The sequence below is a fragment of the Galeopterus variegatus genome, unplaced genomic scaffold (genome assembly GCF_000696425.1).
Source record: "Galeopterus variegatus unplaced genomic scaffold, G_variegatus-3.0.2 Scaffold78, whole genome shotgun sequence".
In the NCBI taxonomy this organism is placed as follows: Eukaryota; Metazoa; Chordata; class Mammalia; order Dermoptera; family Cynocephalidae; genus Galeopterus; species Galeopterus variegatus.
In genome coordinates this window covers 533,567-560,466 of record NW_007726189.1, presented here as the reverse complement: position 1 = coordinate 560,466, position 26,900 = coordinate 533,567, and the positions used below count along the sequence as shown (strand labels likewise).

Genomic DNA, 26,900 nt, shown 5'->3' with positions numbered 1-26,900 from the left:
GACGTGCTACCTGAGTCAGGTTACAGGCTACATGAAAAAGCTACTCTAATTCCTTTAGTAATGTACCTTCTTCCTGGCTCCTCATTTTTATTCAGTAGGTTTGACTATTGCAATACATTTATTTAAAAAGCATCTCTCACTACTGAGGCTATTTAAAAGAACATTTATTATAAGCTCTAAAGGCAGCTCCAGAAACATTTTGAACAACAATAACTCCACTAAGTGAAAGATGTTCATTTGGATAGAAATGCATTTACTAAGGCATTTGTTATGTCATAGGCACACTTCATGCATTAATTATCTACCTCAATTCCACCATTTTAATATTCTATATATTGCTTATTTCAATAAACAAAGATGAATTTCTTTTCTGGGTGCAGTACTCTAGAATCTAAGTGCTGTGTTTGTTCTAATTAACCTGAACTATAATCTGGATCTAGAATCTCACTGCAAATTAGTTTATAACTTAGGACTACATCATAAGTTTTGCCTTGGATCTGCGTTTAAAAACAGTGAAAAGTTGATTCAAATGGCAGCTATAAGAAACTAAAACCCCCCTGCATTTTCAAACATAGTGAAATGAAACTATGGAAAGACAAAAATTGCCCTCGATGGTCAGAAGAAAATATGCTTTACAATTCAAAATTATAGTTGAGATTGATGCAGAAACTGCAGTTTTCTACAGCAGAAGTGACAATATACTGACTCAAAAGCAAAACATATTGGCATCAAAATTTAATATGCCGGGCTGGCCCGTGGCTCACTCGGGAGAGCGTGGTGCTGATAACACCAAGGCTACGGGTTCGGATCCTATATAGGGATGGCTGGTTAGCTCACTGGCTGAGCGTGGTGCTGACAACACCAAGCCAAGGGTTGAGATCCCCTTACCGGTCATCTTTAAAAAAAAAAAAAAAAAAAAATTAATATGCCTACAATTAAAATCCTACTGAAGTATTTAAAAAAAATTATAACAGTGGATCTGGGCCACTTGATATGCAGGCAGGATTAACTACAAGCTTTACTTCATGTTAAAAGCAGGTTCTTATGAAAATATTTTAAACAATTCTGATAAGTCACCAAATTTGAATTTTTCTTATCCTAATCTGTCATCTTATACATGCTTTTCTAAAGAACGAAGCAATACAGCTTATCTGAAAAGTGTTAGCATATAAAATATATCTAGGTCAAATGTCAAAACATTTTTTATAATAAAAACTGTGAGCATCTAGTACTATTAAAAAGGAAAAAAAATCTAATTCTGATGTACCTGTGTCCTATATAAGAATAACATAGAAAAATATAAAACGTATAGAACAATTTGATGATTAAGACCATGAGGTCTACCTCAAAGCAACTTTAAAATTTTCCCAACTTAAAAAATTTGGGGGTGGGGAAACCAAACTAGGGAATGTGGAGGAAGTAAACTGAATATTCCACAGGGCATTAAAAATTAGTCTTCTGTTTTCAGCTAGAAATATGTTAAAAGTAGATAGATAAATCATGTATGTACCTAATTCAGGATACATTACTAAATTAGTGCATAAATGAAAAGTGAGTTTCGGGTTAACCTGAATATACTGGTATGAAATCAAGCACATACATTTCCCTTCATATCAGCAATTACTGACAACCAGAGCTAAAACTGGATTTTCAATACATAGCAAGCAATTAAAAAAAATCACTGTAAGGGGCTGGACAGTTAGCTCACTCGGTTAGAGCGTGGTGTTGGTAACATCGAAGTCAAGGGTTCAGATCCCCATACAGGCCAGCCACCAAAAAAACACAAAAAAACCAAAAAACAAAACCAACCACAGGGATTATAAATTAATCTAGTTAATGTATTAGTACTGATGTGTAATATTTTATGCCTAATCCAAAAGCAGCAAGAAAATCATTTTGCCTCTAGTTCATAATAATTCTAATATGATGTTTATGTTAGAATCTTGGCTTTATGCAGCATACACAAACGTAATCTTGTTCATTAAAAAAAATAGTTGTAGGGGCCGGCCCGTGGCTCACTCGGGAGAGTGCGGTGCTGATAACACCAAGGCCCCGGGTTCGGATCCCATATAGGGATGGCCGGTTCACTCACTGGCTGAGTGTGGTGCTGACAACACCAAGTCAAGGGTTAAGATCCCCTTACCGGTCATCTTTTTAGGAAAAAAAAAAAAAAAAAAAAAAAAGTTGTAAAGACGACCCTATAGATATACAACCTCCTAATACTATAGCTGTGAAATGAAAGCCCAGGGACTTGTTCAAGGTCACATGGCTAATGAACACAAGATCCCAGACTTTCTACCTCACAGGTTGGTGCTTCTACTATACCAAAATATTTCTAATAATAAATATTTGTTTAAACCAATGAACTATTAGGTATAATATTTAAAAGTTTAGCCTAATAGGAATAGAAAATCTTAGCACATATATGACTGGCCTAGAATTAAACTGGATTCAGATATTGCAAATAAAACACAATATATATAAAATCAATGGCATCTTTTGATTACCAGACTTTAAGTGTTTTTATCAAACTTAGATATAGCCAACCAGAAGCTCAACTTATCTCTGGATACATTCAAGCTTTGTTAATTTGTATGAAATTTCCCCTGTATTAAGGTAAGAATTACGTGAGTTAGTTTAAACATTCTTCAATCTTTAACAGGAATTTTATATTATTTCTCAGAATATTTGCAGTTTTCAAAGAATAATAAGTGATAAGCACAGCTAAACAAATCACACTAAAATGACAACTCCATGCATAGCAAGATGCCTCTAAAATGTATAACTGTTAGCATGAGCTGAATTTACCACGTAATAAATTCTACTTCTCAGTATCAACAAGGATCTTCAAGAGTAGGAGGATTATCTGTCAATAATAACTACACAAAAGATAATCAATCTAAAAAGCATAACTTAAACAGTAAAAAAATGAAATATTAATTGAATAAAACAAAGGATTTTGTAGTAATATTTTCTGTGTAGAAACAAAGATATTGGGGAGATTTGCACATAATTTACCAAGTGTCAGAAACCGTTATGGTTTCAATGCTATATAAAATAATTATTTTAAATTTAACCAAATAAAACTTCCCACTATTCAGTTATATGGCAAGATGTCCTGAAGCAAACAGTTTCATGAAACTTCGGAAAAAGAGAATATTAAGGCTAAAAAGATCAAACACCAAGTGTTCATCATACCTTTCAGTCAACACAGCCTTTATTAACATGCAAGTACCATTTGCCGCAAGATATACAGCTTTACCTGGTTTTTGTTTCAGTTTTATTTTAATGTCTTAAACTTAAGGTTACTTCTGAATTTAACATATAAAGTAACCTACAAAAACTGGTGAAAGTTAAACTTTTTTTCTAGTTATCACCTTGACTTTTGAATTCATCATTTACGTTTATAATTGGCATTGTCACCAAGTAGCAGAATGTAATTCTTAGACTTGATAAATAATCTTCTATACTAAAATATGTACCAGTAAGTCTTAAGAAGTACTAAAAATATGCAATTTATATTTAACTGCTTTCAATAAGCTACAAAGTACAATGGCTGGATTTTACTAAGAGGAAAAAGTATTTTTATTTATGGTTTTTGCAGTTTCCAAAAAACTGGTCCATATTAAGCCAGTCTTGAAGAAGTAAGCTGAAGACTTAAAATTTACAGACCCTATATGACAGCCTTTGTTCTACCACTAAGATAGAGACAAAATACTAAATCCAACTCCAATGCTTCGTATCCCATGCAGAGATGCTCTGTCATAGTTTTCATGTCTTCTGCCTGCTTAATATAAAAGCTGAATGTCTTCCTTATGAGTCTGATTTCAGTAGAAGACCCACTGATTATCAGTATCATATTTATTGGGACATATTTTAATTAACAGAAGATAATTCATGTACTATATCTAAGTGCATTATAAGATTTTTACTGTATCTTTCCACATGTTTTTCATATTTTATAACATTCCAATTTGGACAGAGGAAGACTGGAATAGTTCAGAAAAGTCTAGCTCTTAAGATTTAGGTGAAGTTCATAGTGACTCTTCTAAAACACATTTAAACAATTGAAAGTGTAACCACAAGGGACTATAAAGGAAGAATGAAATTGCAAAGGAAGCTTTATAGTCAATGAAAGAACAGTACTTTGGATTGCCCAAAATGCACAATGCATAAGAAGTCTGTCATGTAGTTTACCTGTTGACCATCTAGGTACAATTCAAAGTTACTGCTCCAAAACTGTACCTAGTAACTTTCCAAAGTTGCTTTTAAATAAAGTTCTTAAATTGTAGCAATAAACAAAAAGACAAGATACACTTAAACAATACTGCAGTTTATCAAAAGACACATAAGAAATTTCAACTCTTATTTTTTTGAGAATTATAAAAATCAATGTTTTGGCTAAGTTATTAACATGTTATAATGCAATTATCTGCATAACTCTAGTAATGCTAACGGCAACTATAAGATCAGAGTAGGTTTTTAAAAAAACACTAAAAACATAAAAATACTTAGCCCCATTATTTTCCTGTAGAATGTGTTCATTTATGCCTAAATTTCAGTATTTAGTATATTGTCATTGCTCTAATTTTAAAAGTCACATCCAAAGGATAAGGCAAAACCACCTACAAATTGGCATATTTGTTTATTTCTCAGTTTGTGAAAATGTCCTTAATTTGTTGATGTAGCAAACAAATTTCAACTCTGATTGCTATGCAAAAGAAGAGAAGAGAATCTGCTTTGCAATGAACTTTATAGTTCAATTGCATACAGGCAACATGCTATATATGAAAAAATTACTAACTGAACTACAGGTATTAAATACTGAAAAAAGTTAACAGTTTATTATAACTTATTTTATTTAACAATCTAGGAAGTTCGCAGCCATCAGCAGTTCCAGTGCAATTTCAGGTGCAATTGGGAATTCAGGAATCTCGGTGGAGCTGTTAGTGTAGCGAACCTTGTAGGTAAAATACATGCATACTTTTGATAGTACATGTGAAGGGATCTCTCTAAAATTGACCTCATTGGTTTCGTTCTCAGCAAACTGACCTGTAAAACAAAAGGATTATGTATGTTATGGGCTTAATTGTGTCCCCCCCAAAATTCATATTAGACGTCTTAACCCCTAATACCTCAGAATGTGACTGTATTTGGAAATAGGGTCTTTAAAGAGGTAATTAAGTTAAAATGAGGTCATTAGGGTAGCAATCTAACATGACAGGTATCCTAAGAAGAGATTAGGACACAGACAGGCACAGAGGGAAGACCATGTAAAGACACAGGGAAAAGATGCCTTCTATATAAGGCAAGGAAAGAGGCAGAAAAAAAACCTACCCTGACAACATCTTAATCTTCAACTCCTACCCTCTAGAACTGTGAGAAAATAAAGTTCTGTTGTTTAAGCTATCCAATCTGTGGTACTTTGTTATGGCATCACTAGCAAACTAATACATGTTAAAAGAATAACCCTAGGGCTGGCTGGTTAGCACAGGTGGTTATAGTGTGGAGCTGGTAACACCAAGGTCCAAGGTTCAACTCTTGTACCGGCCAGCCACAAAAAAATTACAAAAACAAAAACACATTTGGTGTCAAACAAATTACTTAACTGATTTCTGAGTATAAATAACATAAAAAAAATCTTTATTAAGATAGCATTTGAGATTCATCAAGATCGAATTTTAAAATTCTAATTCTTTCCCTGTGGGGTGGACACTTAAGTAGCTTTTCCTAAGAATCTTGCTGGCATGCTTACGGTAAGCAGGACAGAAAAAGCTAAACACTCTTTCAGAGGATTCAGTCCAGGAAAGCAAGTCTTTACAGATCATCAGAAGCCTTGTGTTGTATTGAACTACCATGTAAAAATAAAGGTAGGGCAAATAACAGAATTTTTGATTTGGCTTTTCTGGCAGTGAGCATATAAAGCACAGAATAATAAGAGAAATAACTATTTAAAAAAAATCTTTCAGGAAAGGAAATCCATTGTTTCTTCCTTTTGTTTTTAAAAATATGGTCATGCAAATGGGATGCCCTCATAAGACATTTTCTTTTGTTTAATAATACTTCATAAACAGTTTTTCAGTTATTCCTCAAAATTTCTTCATACACATAAAGGTTAAATCATTTAACCTTTGTGTATAGGGACAGATATTTTCTTAGCAGTCTATCACTAGCACGGTGTACTGAATACAAAAGGCATTTCACATCTAAAAATATACTTTCTGAGAATTAAGTACTTTAACAGTTTTCTAATAACTGATTCTGAGTAGGGGATAGGGTGGGTAGGGAGACAGGAGGAAAGTGGGATTCAGCAAATAATTCACAACTACGAGGTAAATTTTGGCTTGCCAACAACTAAAATTCTCTTTGACTATATGTATGAAATATTACCTACAGGCACTTATTAAGCCTTTGATACTAGGCAAATAGTGTGTTTTGTTCTTTTTTTTGAGGTGAAATTTAGCTAACATAAAACATGAAATTGACAATTTGAAAGTATACAATTCAGTGGCATTTAGTACATTCATAATGTTGTGCAACCATCCCCTACCTGGTTCCAAAACATTTTCATCACTCCAAAAATAAAACCTTCTACCCATTAAGCAGTTATTCTCCATTTTCTTCATGTCCCCATTTCCTGGCAAATACCAAGTTGCTTTCTGTCTCTATGAATTTACCTATTCTGAATATTTCATATACATGGAATCATATAATGGTACCTTATGTGTCTGGTTTCTTTCACTAAGCATGTTTTGGAGGTGCATCCACATTGTAGCATGTATCAGTACTTCATTCCTTTTACGTAAATATTAGTTTTGGGCCGAACATTTTCCTGATCCTTTAAAGATAAAACTCTTGCATTTAAATGAAAGGATATCAAGCTTACAAAAAGGAAAAGCCCTTTGATCATAATTTTTAATTAAAATTTTGTTGCCATTAGTGATTTTTTTCCCCCTAAGGTACTTCCTAGCACTATCCAGTGGGAAAGCCTAAAGGTAATTCAACCCAGGAGCAATAAGTACGTCTAGCATCCAGAGTGGGGTCCCTAAATACTATTTTCTAGCAAAGGAAAACAGGCCTCTTTGGAAAAATAGCTGTTTTTTCAAAAGCCAGGGGCTGGGGAAGCTGCTGGGGGCAGGGTGTCCTTGTGACCCCTTGGTCTGAGTAGGATGGTAGGTCCTGATCTCATTTGACACCTGACCTGGTGGAGGCTAGTGCCCTGTCCCCTCTGTTTCACACCAGGTGTCTTGATTGGGAAATAATGTACATGACAAGCCTGAGAAATCTTATTACAGACAGTAGTCTAACTATCGAAGATAAATGGAGCCATGACAAAAGGACACAAGAGTCAACTGGATGTGGCTCTCTCTGGCATAAGAATGAAGCAAATATAGAAATTTGAGTATCATTAAGAATGACTGCAATGGACTAAAAAACATCAAATGTAACGAGTCAGAAGTTCATACTGTCAAAACTCAAAAATAAAAACAAAACACTCTTTACTAGAGAACCAGTGCATTACTTAGAAAAATCATACATAAAGGGAAAAAATATCAAGCATTTATCTTGGCTCTCCTATACAGACCGTATTTTCAAGGTAACCAAATAGTTCCTTCATAAGAGAATTCTAATCAATGAATGTAAAAGAAATTATAAAATTAGAAAACCACTAATTGGTAATCCCACATAGAGAAGAGTAAATCTCAGCAAAAATCACAACGAATGCTAAAACCATTATATAAAAGTTCGACTGGAAAATCTTTAATGGATGAATCAGATTGACAACCCTGAAACCCACTGATCAGTCGTGACTGCTAAAAGATGTGATATGACAGGAATACAGTAGTGCCACCTATAAAGTATCCTTGCTTGGAAAAATGAACTGCAGTCTAATCAAGCCTCTAGAATTCTAGCTGTTAGTTTATAGCATGAAACATTAAGTCAATTGAGATGCAGACACTACACAAATGAACTTGTTTCATTGTAAAATTGAAGGCCTGAAAAAAAAAAGGGAGAGTACAGGGGAACTATCGCAGATTGTGCAAGTGAAATGACACAATGTCAGGAATTTGCTTGAAATATTCCAAAAAAAGTGGGGATAATAGATGAAACAGGATTGGCAAAATGTTAATAACTATTGAAGCTGGCTGATGGGTAAGTGGAGGTGTATTACATTATTCTTTCTACTTCTGTGTATGTTTTAAAATCTCCCTAGTAAAGGAAATTAAAGAAAAAAAAAAAAAAAAACCCAACCCCCCCCCAAAAAAAACTCCCTAGTAAATAATATAGAAAAGGAATTACATAGCCAAAACAATCTTGAAGCAGAAAAAGTTGAAGGCCTCACACTTCCCAATTTCAAAACACTGTAAAGCTACAGAAATAAACACACACCTCTATGATCAACTGATTTTCAATGAGGGTGCCAAGACCACTCAAGGGGGAAAAAATGGTTTCTTCAACAAATGGAGTGCCGGCGTGTGGCTCACTTGGGAGAGTGTGGTGCTGACAACACCAAGTCAAGGGTTAAGATCCCCTTGCCGGACATCTTTAAAAAAAAAAAAAAAGAAACCAAATGGTAGTAGGATATCCACATGCAAAAAATGATGCTGAACCCTTACCTCACACCATATACAAAAATTAACTTAAAACCAAAGACCTAAACATAAGAACTAAATCCATAAAACTCTTGGAAGGAAACACAGAGGAATCTATCTTCATGACATTGGATTTGGCAATAGATTCTTAGATATGACAAAGAAACAAAAGAAAAAATAAATAATTTGTACTTCATCAAAATTAAAAAGTTTACGCTTCAAATGACACCATCAAGAAAAAGACAACCTACAGAATGAAAAGAACATTATCTGCAAATTATATATCTGATAAAGGTCTAGCATCGAGAATTTATAAGGAATTCTTACAACTCAACAACAAAAAGACAAACCACCCAACCCAAAAATGGGCAAAAGACTTGAACAGACATTTCTCTGAACAAAATATACAAATGGCCAGCAAGCATATGGAAAGGTGTTCATCATCATTAATCATTAGGAAAATATAAATCAAAACCTCAATGAGGTATCACTTCATACCCACTAGGATAGCTATAATGAAAAGGATAGACAATAACAAATATTGGCCAGGATATGTAAAAACTGGAAACTGATTAGTACACTATTGGTAGGAATGTAAAATGATTCTGCTGCTGTGGAAACAGTTTGATGGTTCCTACAAAAGCTAAACAGAGAATTACAATATGATCAAGCAATTTCACTCCTAAGTGTATACCCAAAAGAACTGAAAGCAGGTATTCAAATAAACACTTGTAAATGAATGTTCACAGCAGCTTTATTCACAGTAGGCAAAAGGAAGAAATAACCCAAATATTCAACAACTGGCAAAAAGATAAAATGTGGTATATTGACACAATGGAACATTATTAAGCTATAAAAAGGAATGAAGTCCTGTACACATTACCACATGGATAAGATAAACTTTGAAAGCATTACACCAAGTGAAAAAAGCCAGACACCAAAGACCACATATTGTATGATCCCATTTACATGAAATGCCCAGAATAGGCAAATCAGAAAAGCTGACTGATGGCTGTCAGATGCCAGGGGTAAAGATTGGGCAGTGACAGTTTACTGGGTATGGGGTTTCCTTTTGGAGTCATGAAAATGTTTTGAAACTAAACAGAGGTGATGGTTGTGCAACACTGTGAATGTAGTGAGTTCCACTGAACTGTATACTCTAAAACTAATTGTACATTATGTGAATTTTACTTGAAGAAAAAAATTTTTTCTTTAGTTTAAAAAATAAATTACCTCAAGGAAAAAAAAAGTGTTCCTTGGGAACTGCTTGCTAAAGAAAAGAAAAAAAAAAAGGTTAAGAATAGAGATTTGGGAGGTGGCAACATCTATAGATATCTAACTAGGAGCACAAATCACCAATCAGAGCCAGTGGTTGAGAGGCTGACCATGGAAATTAATGTAGGGAAACAAACCTCCTATTATAAAATAATTAATTCAGTCTTATTGAAATTTACTTATAGGGTAAACAACTGAAAACAGAAAATGGCAAAAACCAATTTTTTTCCAATGCAATATAATCATGCAATAATGTTAGAAGAGTTTCTCTTTCTCTCTTTAAATGCTTATCAGTCATTTAATTCAATTTAAAAACACATTTGTCAAACATTAAAAGTGAAAATATATGAAGAAAAAGCAAGAACTGTACTTACCTGGACCACTCAACATTGCTTTTATTGTTCCTGATGTTAGCGCGTGTTCTCTTTTTACAATAAATTCATGACCATCAGAAGATATCAATTTGACATACATGGCATCAGGGCCTTCACAGCCACCATAGGTTTTCTCCTCTCCATCTAAAGTAAAGTGAGTAGTGAGATAATCTTTGAATCACATAACGTATCAAAAATAAACAGGTTTACCAAGATTCATATTTGAAGAACTCAGTTCAGAAACATTTCTGAAAGGTAATATCCACTCACTTTAAGTTTTTAACCCCTTGTTTTATTATTCTCTAAGCATTTTTCAATGTCAGTATAAAATTTAGATTCAAGGATGTTACATTAGATAAAAATTCACTTGTATTTTTCAAGGAGGTATTAATTTTTTGTGACCAAAGTAACACATACAAATTCGAAGATTAAGACAAAATACTTAAATAGCGTAACTTTAATTCCATCACCTGAAATACTCATTTTTAGAAATAAGGTGCACAGTGTGCTTACGAATGTTTATATGCCACATGAGTTCAACTTCCTTTGACAAGCTCCCAACTCTTTTTTTTTTTTTTTTTTTGTGACCGGCTGGTGCAGAGATCGAATCCTGGACCTTACTGTTATTAGCTTCACACTCTAACCAACTGAGCCAAGAGGTCAGCCCCAAACCCTTGACTTTGGTGTTACGACACCACACCCTAACCAACTGAGCTAACTGGCCAGCTCAGTATTTTACTCTTGACTCATAAAAATAATGGTCAAACTATTTATTGACAGTTTAAATTACTGCACGATTGCAGTAATGAATATAGATAAAATACTAGACTTTAAAAATGCAAAGTCGAGGTGAGGAGATAAGTGTACATAGATGTTACTCTGCCACCAGCCATCCTCGCTGCTGCCATGCTGGCTTCGGCTCATCATAACTTTTTGGGGGGATATACATGTTTTTGTATATCTCCTGAAGATCTTTTCTCACATACACAACTTTTACAATTTGTACCATAACAGGATTTTAATTTTTATGGTTACCAATACATGAAAGGAAGTATCTTAAGGCTTATTCTAAAAATTAAGAAAGCCCTCAAAAGTAAGAGAAGGATGAAGTTGAAGTACTGTTCAGCCACAAATATCCGTTTGTTAATAGTTAACCCATTTGTTAATAGAAATCCCTAAAACTAAGATTAATGTCAAAATCATCTGTGTACTACTACTTCCAAAAATGTTTTATCTGAATAAAATCACAAGAAAATGGACAAATTTAAATTGAGGTATAATCTTTAAAAAAGTTGGCCTACTCTCTTAAGACTTTCTTCCCCATCCCCCCAAAAGTAGAGAACTGTTTAAAGGATACTAGGCAAATTAATACAATAAGTGATCTGTGATTGAATGTTTCATTAAAAAAAATAAACCTGTTGTAAGGAACACTATTGAAACAGTTGGAAAATTCTGAATATGAACAGAATTAGGAGATGCATGCTGAAATATTTAGGTGTGAAACGCTGTTTTATGTGCATGTGTATGTGTATAATGAAAGAGTGAAAAATATATCACTCTAACATTGACTATTTAAATTTAAGGCACTCAAAAACAATGGGAGCAAAAAGATCACTTTGACCTTTAAGCTGTCTCTTAAAAGCAAAAGATGAAATTCCCATATAAAAGATGCAATATCGGGCCGGCCCGGTGGCGCACTGGATAGTGCGCTGCTTGGGAAGCGCGGCGGCGCTCCCGTCCGAGGGTTCGGATCCCACATACAGACCGGCTCCCGCTCACTGGCTGAGCGAGGCGCGGGAGCAACGCCGAGGCTTGCGATCCCGTTGCCGGTCCCTGGTCCGGTACGGGGGCAACACTGAGGGTTGCGATCCGTTGCCGGACACGGAAAAAAGACAAAAAAAATAAAATAAAATAAAATAAAAGATGCAATATCCTTATCCTTGAGGATGAGACGTCAAGACTGAGATAATTCTGTACAGACCTTCAAAGTAACTCATCTTTTAAGCCTCTGCACATAATTTAGTTGCCTCTTCACAACTTACTACTCTGTCCAATTCAGTATATAAGTAACCAACTCTAAGTGCTTCTTTAGGGTGTTCATTTCCTTATGAGGGCTCCCGTACCATGTAAAACTTGTATTAAATATATTTGTATGCTTCTCTCCCATTAATCTGTTTGTCAATTTAATTCTTGGACTAAGAGGAAGGAGGTGGGGTTTTTCAGACACACACAGACACAAACACAGACACACACACGAGGAAAGCAACTGTGACAAAATGTTAGCAATCTGGTGAAAGCTATGTTAGCACATTTTTCTTGCAATTTTTCATAATAAAAGGCTGAGGGACTTACAAAGATGTAAGTAACTTCTAAATTATAAACTATTCAAGCACATAAATATTTAGCAGTTTTTGCCAACCTCTGAAAACAAAAACAAAAATAGTTACCAATTATTTCAATTTATGTTTCTAATATTTTTTGCAAGCTAAACCATTTTATATGTCTGTTGGGAAAGTTTCAAATTTCTTAAGGTACAATTACTAGAAAATACGAATTGGATTTGGCACAAATCATCACTGACCTGCCTTTTAGGAATACATAGTAAACATAAGCTGTTGATATAAACAACTATTTCAGTTTACTCTGACCACTTTCTTACTTGCATTCACTGACTTTCAAGGCCTATCTTTAACTGAGAAGAAAAACCAGCTTCTACTAGTTGAAACACATAATTACCTTTATATAACTTACCCATTATGTTCTTAGGAAATTCTACTTTCCTTCCACAGGAACTTTAGTAGTTGCCTGAAACTGTAACAATACCATATTAAGATTAATGTTGCAACAGACATATTTTCATCCATTGTTATTTAATATGGCTTTGGTGTTAAAAAGTTTAAGGACTCTCTTTATCCTTGTTATACAGGGGTTCATTGTTCCAACATAGCAAAAAAAGCCACACTTCTATGAATCAACTGAAGAGTATCAAAATGCTTTGTGAGCTTGATCAGTTGGGGCTTTTGAATTTGAGGAAGACTACTTAAAATGGGAACATAATATATAACCATTATAAGTTCATTGGTTGTTGTGGTGCTGAAGAGAATGTTATAAGGAGTGTAACACGTTACAAGTAACAGATGTAAAAAAGTTTAGTCTGTTAAAATGCACAAATAGATCATAATGATGAAGAAAAAACTGCCATACTGAGATGACCTAAGACAGTGGTCCTTTATTCTTTTTCTGGGGAAAGGCCTCAGTTGAAAATATGAAGAAAACTATGGGTCCTGTTACATAATAAAGAATTTGGCTAGCCTTTGTCCCTATTTTTTGGGAGGTAGCCTCTAAGTCCTTAGAATTTTCCTAGTGATAATATTGTCTTTGTTATTCATGGTAGGCCCTGACATATTATGTTAACCAGTTGACTCATAGCAGGCCTCTCGATAGTTTAAGCTAACAAGAGGACACAGGATGGAGGGCTTTGAGCACCTTGATATTAGCATGACTCCCAACTGGAAGGGAGCTAGAGAGTTTCAACCTTGTTGCTCATGATTCCATCACTCATGCCTACATAATGGCCTCCCAATAAAAACCCTGGACACTGAATGCTCAAGTGAGCTTTAAGGTTTAACAGTACTCTGCTCATTGCTACACATCAATGTGCTGGGAGGGTGATACATCCTGCCTCAACTCAATGAGGACATAGGAAGTTCTGTATCCTGTATTTTCTAGATAATGGTAGACACTATGCAAATATTTGCTTATATAAATGACAACATGACATAGTCAAGGACATGAAGTGACTTACATGAGGATGAAAAAAGACATTGTATCAGTTTGCACAGCTATAATTTTACTCTTCCATCCCTTCTGAATACAGGCTATGAAAGTTCTGAAATTTAATAGTGAAGTGGTAAAAAACTTGTAATAAGAAAATAGCTATCCTGCTAAGAAATTCCTGACCAATATTTTAATTGCAGCCTTAAGGAAAAGGTCAAGAAAATGAACCATAACATTTTAGAGCAGGAAAAAAACTTAGAGATAACCCTTAGCTTAAAAAATCAAATCTCTTAGTCTAGAACGCTTGCTAAGCATGGAGGGAAAGATTAAACACCATTTCTAATGTGAGATAAAGCAGAGAAAAAGGACAGCCATGGCAATATAATATTATTACCAACAATTTGCAGGCCTAATAAGTGGCAAATATTGCACTAAATGCCTTACATACATTACCTTATTTAAAAACAACTCTTCCACAGGAGAATTATTATTGCCATTTTAGAGATGAAGAAACACTGAAAGAGGCTATTACTTGCTCAAGGCTTCTACCGCCTGAGTGGCAGTGTTAGGATTTAAACCTAGGTGGGTTTTACTTCCCAGCTCATACTCCACTCCTTGCATTATTCTACACTGCCACGATAAAAAATTCTGGCTCCAGTTAAACTTACTTTCCATTCCTCCTGAGAGCTGCTGACATAAATCCTTAGATAGCTCTCTAAAATTTAAAAGTAGTACTATTTCATTTTATGATAATAATAGTAGGCAATTAAAAAATTCATCAAGGCCGTTATTATTTTCTTCTCTTTATATTGCTTTGTAATCATTCTTTTAAAAAGTGAAAAAATTAAAAAAGGCTAAAAAATCTTAAAGCACAAAAATTTTAAGTACCAACTTTTCTATCTGAAAAATCTCCAGAGCAAAACGCCTAGGATATTTATTTAACTAACAGTAGCTAAGCAACCATGCAAAGTCACATCTTAGAAGCCCTTTGGGTAGCAACAGTTTCTCTTACAGACTTAATATAGTAAATCGCTTCCACCATTTATATACCAGGGAATAATGGTGGTTGGTCTCCCCTTCCCCCTATAACAGAGAAAAAAATCAACATTAAGAGTTAAAATCCTCCTTCTCACAAGAAAAAGACTTAAAATTTCCTAATTCTTAGGGAGAAGTTAAAAATAATTAAAATATGATTAACTTAGAAAATTACCTAGACATCTCAGTTTGGGGAGATAAAAATCTCATTTTGAACTTTTTTTTCTTTTGATGGCTGGCTGGTATGGGGATCCAAACCCTTGACCTTGTTATAACACTGAACTCAAACCAACTTAGCTAACTGGCCAGCCCACAGTTTGAACATTTGAACATCTATTTCATGATTGAGCTGAGTTCTAGAAATATGAATTGGTCAGGTAAGCCAGTGGTTGGGGAGAAGGAGGTTGAGAATAGTCCTAAGCAGAAGAAAAGGCATGAACAATGGCCTGAGGTTGCGCTTTTAGAGTATCATATATAAACATTACTCTTTTATAGTTTTTTTTTTTTTTTTTAAATAAATAGAAAATCAAGGTGAGCCTAGGGCCTGCACTAAAATCAGTTTTTTTTCTTCCTTGGGGAGCGGTGGAGGGGGCAGCTTACAGGTATAAGGATCAAACCCTGAACCTTGGTGTTATCAGCATCACATTCTAGCCAGCTGAGCTAACCAGCCAGCCTAAAATCAGTTTTAAATCTAGTATCACTGAACATCCAAAATATATTTGAGGGCCGGCCTCTGGCTCACTTGGGAGAGTGTGGTGCTGATAAAACCAAGGCCATGGGTTCGGATCCCTATATAGGGATGGCCGGTTAGCTCTCTTGGGAGAGTGTGGTGCTGACAACACCAAGTCAAGGGTTAAGATCCCCTTACTGGGCATCTTTAAAAAAAAAAAAAAAAGATATTTGAATAGCCCATCCTTTTTCTGACTTGAAATGTTTCCTTTGTCATATACGATATTGCTACATGGACTTCTAGACTATATTTTGTTCCAGTGATCTATTTACAGCTGACAAATATCTCCATTGTTTTAATTATAACAGCACGATAAACACGAATGGTTGAGTAAGTTACCTATTTTGTTCTTATACATTTCTCATTAGGTCTACTTTTAGGTACTTGTTAGTTTCCATTATGAATGGGATCTATTTTCCTATTATATTTTCTGAAAGGTTACTGCTGGTGTTGTATAAAGCTTTTAAATTTGGTTAAGTTGATCTTGTATCCCGTCATTTTTGCAGAACACTCCTATTAGTTTTAACTGTTTTTCAGTTGATTTGCTTGAATTGTTTTAAGTAGATGATAGCAACTGCTGCTATCTTCTTACATTGGCTATTTACTTGGAAAAAATAAGGTTAGATCTCTGACATCACTCATAAAAATACACTACAGATTAAAGAACCAAATGTAAAAAATTCCACTGAACTTTGGAAAAATAGAAGAAAAAAATACAACTAGCTTATAGAATAGACATGTACTTGTATAAAAATGCTTGATCCCAAGAGTTATCAGAAAAATGCAAACCAAAACTTTAAAACTTGCTAAAAATCAAGTATGTGTGTGGGAGATGGGTGATTCTAAATAAATGGCACAATAATTTTGGTGGGAAGCAGTAGAAACAATTAACTTTTAAAACACATCAAGAGTCTAGCAATTCCACTTCTTGGCATTTACTTCAGAGAAACACTAGCATTGTGTGCAAAGGCAAGCAGAAAAATATATACCTAATGTTACACATGAAAAACTGAAAATACCTTAAAAGGTACACTAATTAGGGAATGAACTATATAAAAATATTATATCCATGTTTATGAAATATTATGGAGCAGTGAAAAATAAGGTAAATCTATGTATGTAATGACATGGAAAGACTGCCAAGATAAACTGTTAATTTCTTAAAAAGCAAGTTAGAATGATAGGTACAGTTTGATGCCACTTATGTAAAATAAGTGCCTTCTCACTTACTAATCTTATGTTTTTTGCAGATAAATAAAAACACATAAATACATGCTCTAAAGTACAAACAACTAGAAAATAGTCTTGAAAGATACTCTCCAAACTGATAATAATCCTTACCACTGGGGTGGAGACCAAGAAAGAGAGGGGTGGCCAGCAGAAAATGTAAGCTTGTCTGAAATATTTTCTTTTTTCTTTTTTTTTTTTTACAAACAGAATCTACCCCAAAAATTGATTTTTAAAAATAAATAAGTGGGTAGAACCAAGCAAAGTCATGATTTGAACAATGGTCAGCCTGATGATTAGTTCCTAACTGTATGTAAGAATGTGATTAATTCGGAAAACAAAGTAAATTACATTAACCAAAAATAATCTAATGTTCAGGAATATTAGAGAGGCTTTGATTTAATAATACAAATTGGCGTACATTAGGAAGCAATTCCATTTTGTAATAAGGCATCAAAATATCCTGCCTCCCGAATGAATTTATAACTTTCAAGAAGAGCTGAAATTCTCATTCTAACCTATTCAACTTATAACAATGCTCTCATATTTAACTCTTGCCCAGGGAGTCTTAACACCTTTAGCTAATAGTTTCCCCTTCTCAATTTTTATGCCCACTGTGGAATTTACAGTTTTCTTTGCTATGGATGCAAATGCTTCACAGCTGCCTTTTGTTTTTTTACATGCATTTTGTCCCTCTAGCTGTAAGTTTCCACAAAGCAGGAAGGTTCTCTCTCGCTATGACCCATGAATCCAGCACAATGGTGTAGTTCTGTGGTAAAGTTAACAAATTGTAGCTTCGTACAATAATGTATCTACCACAGATATATTTAGATAATATTATCCTGAGTTTTCTACCAGATACAGTTATCCAATGGCACAATGCTTTTGACCAAGACTGATTTATGTTTTACCTTGATGTTGGCATTTAATATACTAAGAACTTTCGGTCAACCCCAATGAAAACTGTTCTTTCTAGAAGACATTTACTTAAGTTTATTGGAATAGTTTGGGTTATATGACTGTAATTCAAAAAGTTCGTGGAAAAGTTGAATTAAAATACGCATCTTTCCATAAACTTTTTGAAGTACCCTCCTATTTGGAGGGAGTGAGTGACCAAGGAAGGAAATGGTATTTCATCTTTCACATCAGAATTTAGTCAATATGAGTTCTAATTTTTAAAGCAATTTTTATTTTTAAAAGACTTCCAGGGCATAGTCATGTTTTATGAAATTAAGATAGCCAAATCATCAGTCTCACAATTATGCACACATAAACTGTTCACTTTTTTTGCGATTGGCTGGTACAGGGATCTGAACCCTTTTAGTTTTATAACACAGTGCTTTAAGCAGCTGAGCTAACTGGCCAGCCCCCTATAAATTGTTAATAATAAATACAAGTGTATGAAACATGTACCACAGTACAAGATTTTTGGAATTTCATGTTCCTAGGACTAATTCAGTTAATTGAACATGTTAGTTACTTGAGAATGTCCTTAAGTCTCCCAATATTAAAACTTGCTCTTTGACCTCAATTTTCAATCTGTTTCTGATGGCTAACAATTAGTAACAGCCTAACTGTTGCCCCAAATGGCCAAACTTTTACTAATAAAATAATGACTCATCTAATAATACCTTGTAATCAACTTTATTATAATATCTCATCAGCAAGGCCTTCATATCTAAAGGTAGCACACCCTCACAAATGCCAGTCCTGTGTTCAGCATACCATGAATTGTGGGGCTCTAGGAATTTTGACTGGAAGATTAAGAACTCTATTTTAGACTGGCCACAAATGATCAATCAGAAATATTCCATAGGGTGGTGTGGACCACAACAGACAATTAGTAATGTTAGGCAGTCCAGATATATCGTGAATGGTGGAGTTATTTATGCTTTGGTGAGTTACAGCTGTTTCACATCACATTATAAATGCCAAAAACTAAACATGGCTTTCCTGAATCCTTGTACTGGGAAAGAAAAGCAAGTCATAGCATATGGCTAGTAAGAAAAATCTCTTCAACAAATGAAGCTGGAACAACTGAATATCCATATGGAAAACAAGAACCTCATTGTTACTTCACACCATACACACAAATCCATTTGAGATGGTTCATAGAATTAAACTTAAAAAGCAAAATAATAAAGCTACTAGAAGAAAACATAGAACATGTTTCATGACATCAGCATAGGCAAAAATTTCTCAGAAAAGATACAGAAAGTACAAACTGCAAAACAAAAAACTGATAAATTGGATTCCATTAAAATAACTTCTGCTCATCAAAAAACACCATGACAAAAATGAAAAGTCAAGCCACAAACTGGGAGAAATATTCACAATACATATCTGATAAAGAATTTGTATCCAGAGTAAATAAAAAAACTCCTGGAAGTCACAATAATAACAATAAAAAAAAAACAATTAAAACTGGACAAAAGAACTGGATACATTAAAAAATGCTCAACATCATCAGTTATCAGTAAAATGAAAATTAAAACCACAATGAAATACTACTACTACACATGCACCAGTATGGCTAAAATTAAAAAGATTGTCAGTACTAAATGTTAGAGAGGATGTGGAACAAATAAACTCTCATACATTGCTGATGGGAATATCAAACAGAATAATTATTTTGGAAAACTATTTGGTAGTTTCTTAAAAAAGTTAAACATGCCTATACCTTATGACCTAACAATTCCATTCCTAGGTATTTGCCCAAGAAATATGAAATAATTTGTCTACCAAAAAAATCTTGTACAAAAATGCTAACAGCAGCTTTATTCAGTAATAAACAGGAAACGTAAATGCCCATTACCATAGGAGAATGGATAAATAAGCTATGATAGATTCATACACAGCAATACTATTCACAACAAAAAGGGACTATCTACTGATACACACAACATGGTTGAATACCAAAAATACCACACTAAGTGGAAAAAGCCAAACAAACAAGTACATACTGTATTATTTCATTTATATGCAATTATAGGATAGGCAAAATGAATCTATGGTGATAGATCAGTGGTTGCTTCCGTCATGAGACAACTTGGAGGAGTGATATTGTTCAGAGTCTTGCTACATGTCTGTCAAAACTAAATTGTACAATGAACTTTTCACTGTATGTAGATTATATCACAATTTAAAAAAATAAGGCTAAATAAAAATTTGAAAAAATTTATTGATGGTTCTCCTGAAGTTTAGATAACTCCAAAAATATTATCAATCCAAGATGGCTTTCTGCTTGATTAACCTTTCAAAAGACATACTGATAATAAAATTAACCCAAATTCTCTGGATATGCAGATGCTAACAGAAGAGGAATAGGCTGGTTATCACTAAGAAAGTAAATCCGAGACAACAAATCTGCAACAGAAAATCGGTTATGTGAACAGTCATATAAGGAAAGTAGCTTTTGATCTGGGACTCTATGAATGGAGTTGTTTTTACAAGATCAAATTGGAAGGAGAGGGCGATCCAGACAAAGTAACTCAGTGTTGTTAGAAACCAATTTACAAATTCAGTCATCCAACAAATATTTACTGAGGGCTAGTATGCCAGCTGTTGTCCAAGTCACTGGGGACACAGATATGAACTAACAAAGATTCTAACCTCATGGGAAGAATGGTGGGGACAGAAAACCAAAACAATACACGAGATGGAAGAAGTATTAACGGGGAAAAATAAAGCAGGATAAAGTAGACAGGGAATGGGGGGAGGGAGAAAAGGTGGGGTTTCTATTTCATACAGGATGGTGAAGAAAGGCCTCACTGACATCTGACAAAGACCTGAAGAAAGCGAGGGAGTGAGTCATGGATATCTAAGGGCAGAGCTTTTGAAGGAGAAAGAACAGAAGGGAGACCAGTATGGCCAGAGGAGTGTGTCAAGGAGAGAAGTAGGAAAAGAGGTGAGAGTGGGGGATTTGGGCCTTATCAAAGAGAAGAGTGATGGATAAGGAACACAGATTGAGACATGGATCAAGACATGAGTCTTGAATGCCTAATAAATAACACTAGGCATGTATTCCTTCTTTGCTACACTGTCCTGTTTCATCTCTCCTACCCAACAATTATTTTGCTATTTCCTATCACTCCTGAAGACTTGATACCTCCACATAATGTAGTGCTTAAAGACAGTTTGCTTTAGAACTCACCCTTTGCCAATTCCTAGATATGTCACCTTGTGGGGAGTTTCCTAATCATACTGTGCCTAGTTTCCTCAATAGTAAAATAAGGGTAATATGGCATTTACATTATAGGGTTGTTTCAAAGAGTAAATAGGTTTATATATAAGCACTTAGAATAGTGCCTGGCACACAGTAAACACATTAAAACACTAGCTACTATGATTCTATTTCTGAACTAGAGTTTCATTCCTATATATACCGAGGGCCTACCAAGTGCCAGGCAATGTTCTATGAGTTTGGGATAAATCTGTGAACAAAATAAAGACAGAACTCCCCACCATCCTAGAACTTACATTTTAGTGAAGGGGTCAGCAAACTTTTTCAGTAAAGGGCCAGAGAGTTAAGTATTTTATGACTAGTGGGCCATAAGGTCTCTGTCACAACTATTCCAACTCTGTCCCTGGAGTGTGAAAGCAGTCACAGACAAGATGTAAACAAATGAGTGTGATTGTGTTCCATCAAAACCATATTTATGGGCATGGAAATTTGAATTTCATATAATTTTCACATGTTATGAAATATATTCTTCCTTTGAATTTTTGTTCAACCATTAAAAGATGTAAAAACCATTTTTAACTTTTGGGCAGTACAAAAAGAGATGGTGGGCCGGATTTGTCCTGTGGTCCCAACTTGCTGACTACATTCTAGCAGGTTCTTATCTGCAGTCCCATACTACTAGAAGTTCATGGATAAGAGGCAGCAGAATTCCAAACCCTTGAATTGGTATGTACATTTTTGTGCATATGTACAGTTCAGGGTAAGAGGAACGAAAAAGTCCACAGCTTTTATCAGAATTTTCAAGGTGTCTCTAACCATAAAGAAATTAAGAACTAGCTCTGTCAAACAAATCTCATTGGCTACCTTATGTAGACCCAAACCCATCTCCACACCTGAACTTCAAGTCTCCGTTAGGCATTTCTAGCTTGACACAGACAGGTTAAGTGACAGAATTTCTGTTTCTTCATCTCCCAAATAAGGGAATTGGACTAAATTGTGTCTAAAAGTCTCTTCTAGTTCTACCATTTTATGACTGAATCTGTCTGAAATTCATCCTCCCCTACAACTGCCTGTAACTCAACTTCCCATCTTTATTAAGCAAAGTTGCCCCCACATAACACAGAATAAAGTACGAGCAGATATCCCCAATACAGTGTACCTAATCATAGATTCTATACATTATAAACTGAGACAAATCACTTCAATTGTCTTGTCTTTCCACCTTCAGCCTACCTGCATCTACATTAACATATACTCTGTCCACCCTCCTGTTTTTGGAAGTTGAATAAAAACCATCCTCCTTATCCAAGGTTGACACTTTCACTTAAACACTGAGTCCTATCCCCTCTCACCTAATTAAGGACTTTGCTTTTGCCATTATTCCCAGCCACACAGCAAATCCTGTAACACCCCCCCCCCCAACTACCATCCACTTCTTAAACCCACTCTGATCAGATCTTTTGGTCCACCAGTCCCAAGAGCCTCTTATCAAATTTCAACTACTTTACTTGGTCACACTGGTCAATTTTTAATCTTCTTACTCTTAGCAGTGTTTTACAGTTGACTATTCCCTTCTTATGTAAACAGTTTCTTCCTTAGTACTCCAGATACCACACCCTCCTGACTTTTCAGCTTCCATCACTGTTTGCTTCTCTTCTGATAGGAATGCTCCCAGTCTTCTGCCTTCTTCTCCATTAACATTCTCTACTTGATGCCCTCCAGTCCTTAGGTTTAAATCTCATCCATAAAATACGACACTCAGATTATCTCCCTACTGACTTCTGCTGAATGCCAGTTGTGGATATCTAACTTGCCTACCACACATTCTCAGCTGTCTAATAGCTATCAAACTCAGTAAGTCCCATATAGAACTCCTGATTTATCTCTCAGAAACCGATGCTCCTTCCCGTCTTTCTCATTTCCATAAATGGCTGGGGCAAAACCGTTGATTATGCAAAAGAAGTTTTTGTCCCAGGGTGAAAGCAGGACCCTTTTGGCCCCAGCTTCAAATTACATTCCAAACCAGACCACTTCTCACTAACTTCTAATTCTACACCTCTAATTCAAGCTACCATATCTGAAATGGACTATTACAAAAGCTTCCTTATGAGCTGGCTTTCCTACTTTTCTCTTGGGTGGTCTGTTCTCCACCTGGCAACCAGTCATCTAAAGCATAAATCAGATGACACTCCCCTTTATAAAAATCCTCTAATGGCTTCTCATTACAGATAGGACTATAAGGTTCTACCTTATTTACTTCCTTGTTAACCACTCTGATCTCATCTCCCACCACCCTAGCCTTCTTGGTATTCCTTGAATAGGTCAAATTCACTCCCACCTCAATATCTTTGTGTTTGCACTCACTGCTGTCTGAAAAGCACTTCTTTAAATATTACTCATCGGGCCGGCCTGTGGCTCACTCGGTAGAGTGCGGTGCTGATAACACCAAGGCCACGGGTTCGGATCCCATGTAGGGATGGCCAGTTCGCTCACTGCCTGAGCGTGGTGCTGACAACACCAAGTCAAGGGTTGAGATCCCCTTACCGGTCATCCTTTAAAAAAAAAAAAAAAAAATGTTACTCATTAATTAGGTCTCAAGGTAAAACATCAGTTCCTCAGAGGTTTTACCTGATCACCCTATCAAAATTAGATACCCCCATCCCAGTCACTCTAACCCCTAATCTTGCTATATTTTCTTCACATTTATCATTATCTGAAACTATATTAGGGCACTTCAAGAAGTTTGTGGAAAAATAGCATTAAAAGATAATACGAATCTTTCCACAAACTTTCTGATGACTCCTCCTACTTACTTACTTATGTATATCCCCTCTTTCTTCAAGTTCCATGAAGGCAGGCCTAGAATAGCTCCTGGCACATAGCTGATGCTTAATAAATATTTCTTGAGTGAACGTATTATCATTTTTCTAATCACCAAGGCTTCAGATTTCAGATATCAGTGGATGGGCTTCTTCTGATCTTATTTAATAATGGAACAATAAAACATTTAATACAGCAGGTTAGCTGAAATGCATTAACACATATGAGAATAAATTCAAAGATTTTCCTGATTATTTTCCAGTACTGAAATATCTACCAAAAAAACAAGATAAGCATTTTAGGAGATTTGAACAATCAAATATTACTTTAGAATTTGGTATATAGGGCTGATTATAACTTCAGGCTGTAAACTATTGCCTAATTATTTTTTAGAATTATAATGTAAACGAGACTAAAGATTCATCATTTTAGGCCACTTAGAGAAAAAAACAACTATTTGTGGATAAAAAAGCAAATCTGGCAGTTTGAAAGTGAGGTTTTAAGAGTAAAGGATTTCAGTTGTTTTCTACACTGAAAGCAATGCAGAGTAGAAATGTTTGCACTAAATGACAAACTCCACAGTTATGCGTTACTAAAGAAATTTCAGTTCCTTAAGAGAAATTCAATGGGCACTGTACTTGACACTGGATATACCTCCTTTCAGACCTGATTGAGAGATAGATGCACGAAAGCCCAACCCACCAAGTCGGGCAAAGATCGCCCAAGTTGCCCAGAAGGTATACTTCTCGGGGTTCCGCACCTGGGGGGAGCGAGGGCCCTCTCCTGGGACTAGAGACTGACTTAAAGAAAAGAACGAATCTGAGCGCACGTAGGAAAGCAGAAAGGAAAAGCGACAGGGCTGCCATGCTCCTAACTCCACCCTCCCCGCACCCAACCCAGGGAAGGCCCAGTCTCGCCGGCTGCCGCCCCTCCTTCCACCTCTTTCCAAGCCCACCGAGCGGCGCCAGGAAAGGTCCGGCCGCCCTCTTCTCCCCTCCCCCAAACCAGAAGCTGCGGAGGCCCTGGGAGGTTAAGAGCTTCCGCTCCTTCCCCGCCCAGATGGGAAGGGGTGGGAAGTGGGACTGCGAGCGCGCTCAGTCCTAGCCACCCTCGTTCTCCGCGCGTACACGGATCTCCGTTCCCGCCCCAGCCTGAGACTCACTCGTCAGCCCCGCAGCCACCGCAGCCACCGCAGCCGGGTCCCCGCGTACCGCCACAGCCCCTACTCCAGGGCGGCCCCCCCCACCCCCAGCTGCCTGCCCGTGGGTTCCGGGGCAGTCGGAGGAACTACTTCCGTCGGGTCACAGCCCTTTTCTGCGACGCGCGGGAGATTAGTATCTGGTGAGGCGGAGACGCAGAGTGTGTTGTCCACTTCCGTCTGGAGGAAGTGCGTATGTCCCCTTCCCTTCCCCTCCCCACAGTAACACAGGCCCCAGCCTAAGAGCGGGCGCTGGCAAATCTCTACCAATCCGAATGTAGTTCTTCCGGATTCCCAGCATATAGCCCCGACCCTGATCCACTTTCTGCAGGGATAGCATCCTCAGAGAAGCGCTCAGGGGTCCGAGGCAGCACTGCATCCTGGGATTTGTAGTTTCTCCGGCGGCTAGTCGGTATTTGGTTCTAGGCAGCACTGCATCCTGGGACTTGTAGTTTCTTGCGCTGCGTGGTAAGATTTTGGTGGTTTCAGAGTTTGTCGCTGTCTCTCATTTGAGGGTACTCGTGGAGGTGGGAGACTGCAGAGCAAAGACTGAAACGTGGGAGTGCAGTTTCTGTGCTAACAAGAACGTACTTTTTATGAAGCGGTATGTGTACTTTGTGAAAAATTGCAGTGCAGGTTGAGGAGCATCTCAGCGGCTCGCGCAATCGGCTGGCCTCATTTCCTCTCTTCCCGGTATCGTTGAATATTTACAGGAAACTAACCGTGTCCACCCCCACCCTGGGGGACTGTCCCCTGCCCCGGGTTTGCTCAGGTCTCCTCCATTCTGAGCTCACTCACAGAAAATCCAGGCGCCCGCCACCATTACTCAATTCTGGGACCATCTTTCTCACTCCACGCCCCCCTTCACTGCCCCTCCTCCTCCCTCTATCAGCCTATCCTTTTTACTAGCTTGTTAGATATTCAGGCACCTTTCCAGGAATGCTGAAACAGCTAAATAAAGTTCACCCTCTGCTTTTTTCCGGCAGTGTGGCATGAAGGGAATGTAGGGCCAAGACATTTATGATTGCAAGTTGCTCAACTAAGCACTATGGTGGGACAATGTCCACAAAAGCAAAATACAGAATTTGTTGAAATAATGATTTTTGCCTGAAAGACTTTTTCAGTTGATTTGACAGGTAAAAGGTACTGCTTTTTTAGAATTAATTGCAAGAACAGAATAGACTGTCCTGGATTAACTTTTCAAAGCCTTTGCAGAAATCATAAAACAAAGTTTTTTTTGGCTGTAGTGGTAGTTCAAAATAGTGTTTAGGAAGGAGAGGCATTAGGGTCCAAAAGGGGAGGCTGTGGGCCTATTTTCAACTTAATTGTTTCCTTTCCTCCTTTAGTTCAGGAGGGAAACAAACATTTCTCACAATAGTGGTGGTCATGCCTTTTTTTTTTTTTTTAAAGATGACTGGTAAGAGGATCTTAACCCTTGACTTGGTGTTGTCAGCACCACGCTCACCCAGTGAGCTAACCGGCCATCCCTATATGGGATCCGAACCCGTGGCCTTGGTGTTATTAGCACCGCACTCTCCCGAGTGAGCCACAGGCCGGCCCCGGTGGTCATGCCTTCTAAAAGTAATATTCATTTTTATTTTTACCATCAGCTTCCATCTTCAAATGGAACCTCTCAGATGATATGAATGGAAATCAAGGGTTCTTTTTTAAAAACAGCCTTAGAATC

The 26,900-nt window shown here is 36.5% G+C and overlaps 1 protein-coding gene across 2 annotated transcripts; it reads right to left on the bottom strand.

Moving 5' to 3' along the window:
- Positions 1–3,199: 3,199 nt before the first annotated feature.
- On the bottom strand, positions 3,200–25,212 carry TCEB1 (transcription elongation factor B (SIII), polypeptide 1 (15kDa, elongin C)). 2 transcript variants are annotated; one of them, XM_008578891.1, is made up of 4 exons: positions 25,178–25,212; positions 12,995–13,054; positions 10,244–10,387; positions 3,200–5,052 (listed from the first exon to the last, which is right to left on the bottom strand). In XM_008578891.1, the coding sequence occupies exons 2-4, from the start codon at positions 12,996–12,998 to the stop codon at positions 4,862–4,864; spliced, it is 339 nt and encodes a 112-aa protein (XP_008577113.1). In that variant the 5' UTR covers positions 12,999–13,054; positions 25,178–25,212; the 3' UTR covers positions 3,200–4,861. The 2 variants fall into 2 exon arrangements, with proteins under 2 accessions (XP_008577113.1, XP_008577122.1); XM_008578900.1 differs by lacking the exon at positions 25,178–25,212 and adding an exon at positions 24,013–24,031.
- Between the last annotated feature and the right edge of the window lie 1,688 nt (positions 25,213–26,900).

What these genes read in the sequence shown, in the direction of transcription:
- TCEB1 (XM_008578891.1), bottom strand. An exon ending in AGCAATGTTGAGTGGTCCAG is followed by an intron (nt 5,053 to 10,243) that starts GTAAGTACAGTT and finishes TTTGTTTTACAG; the next exon opens with GTCAGTTTGCTGAGAACGAA.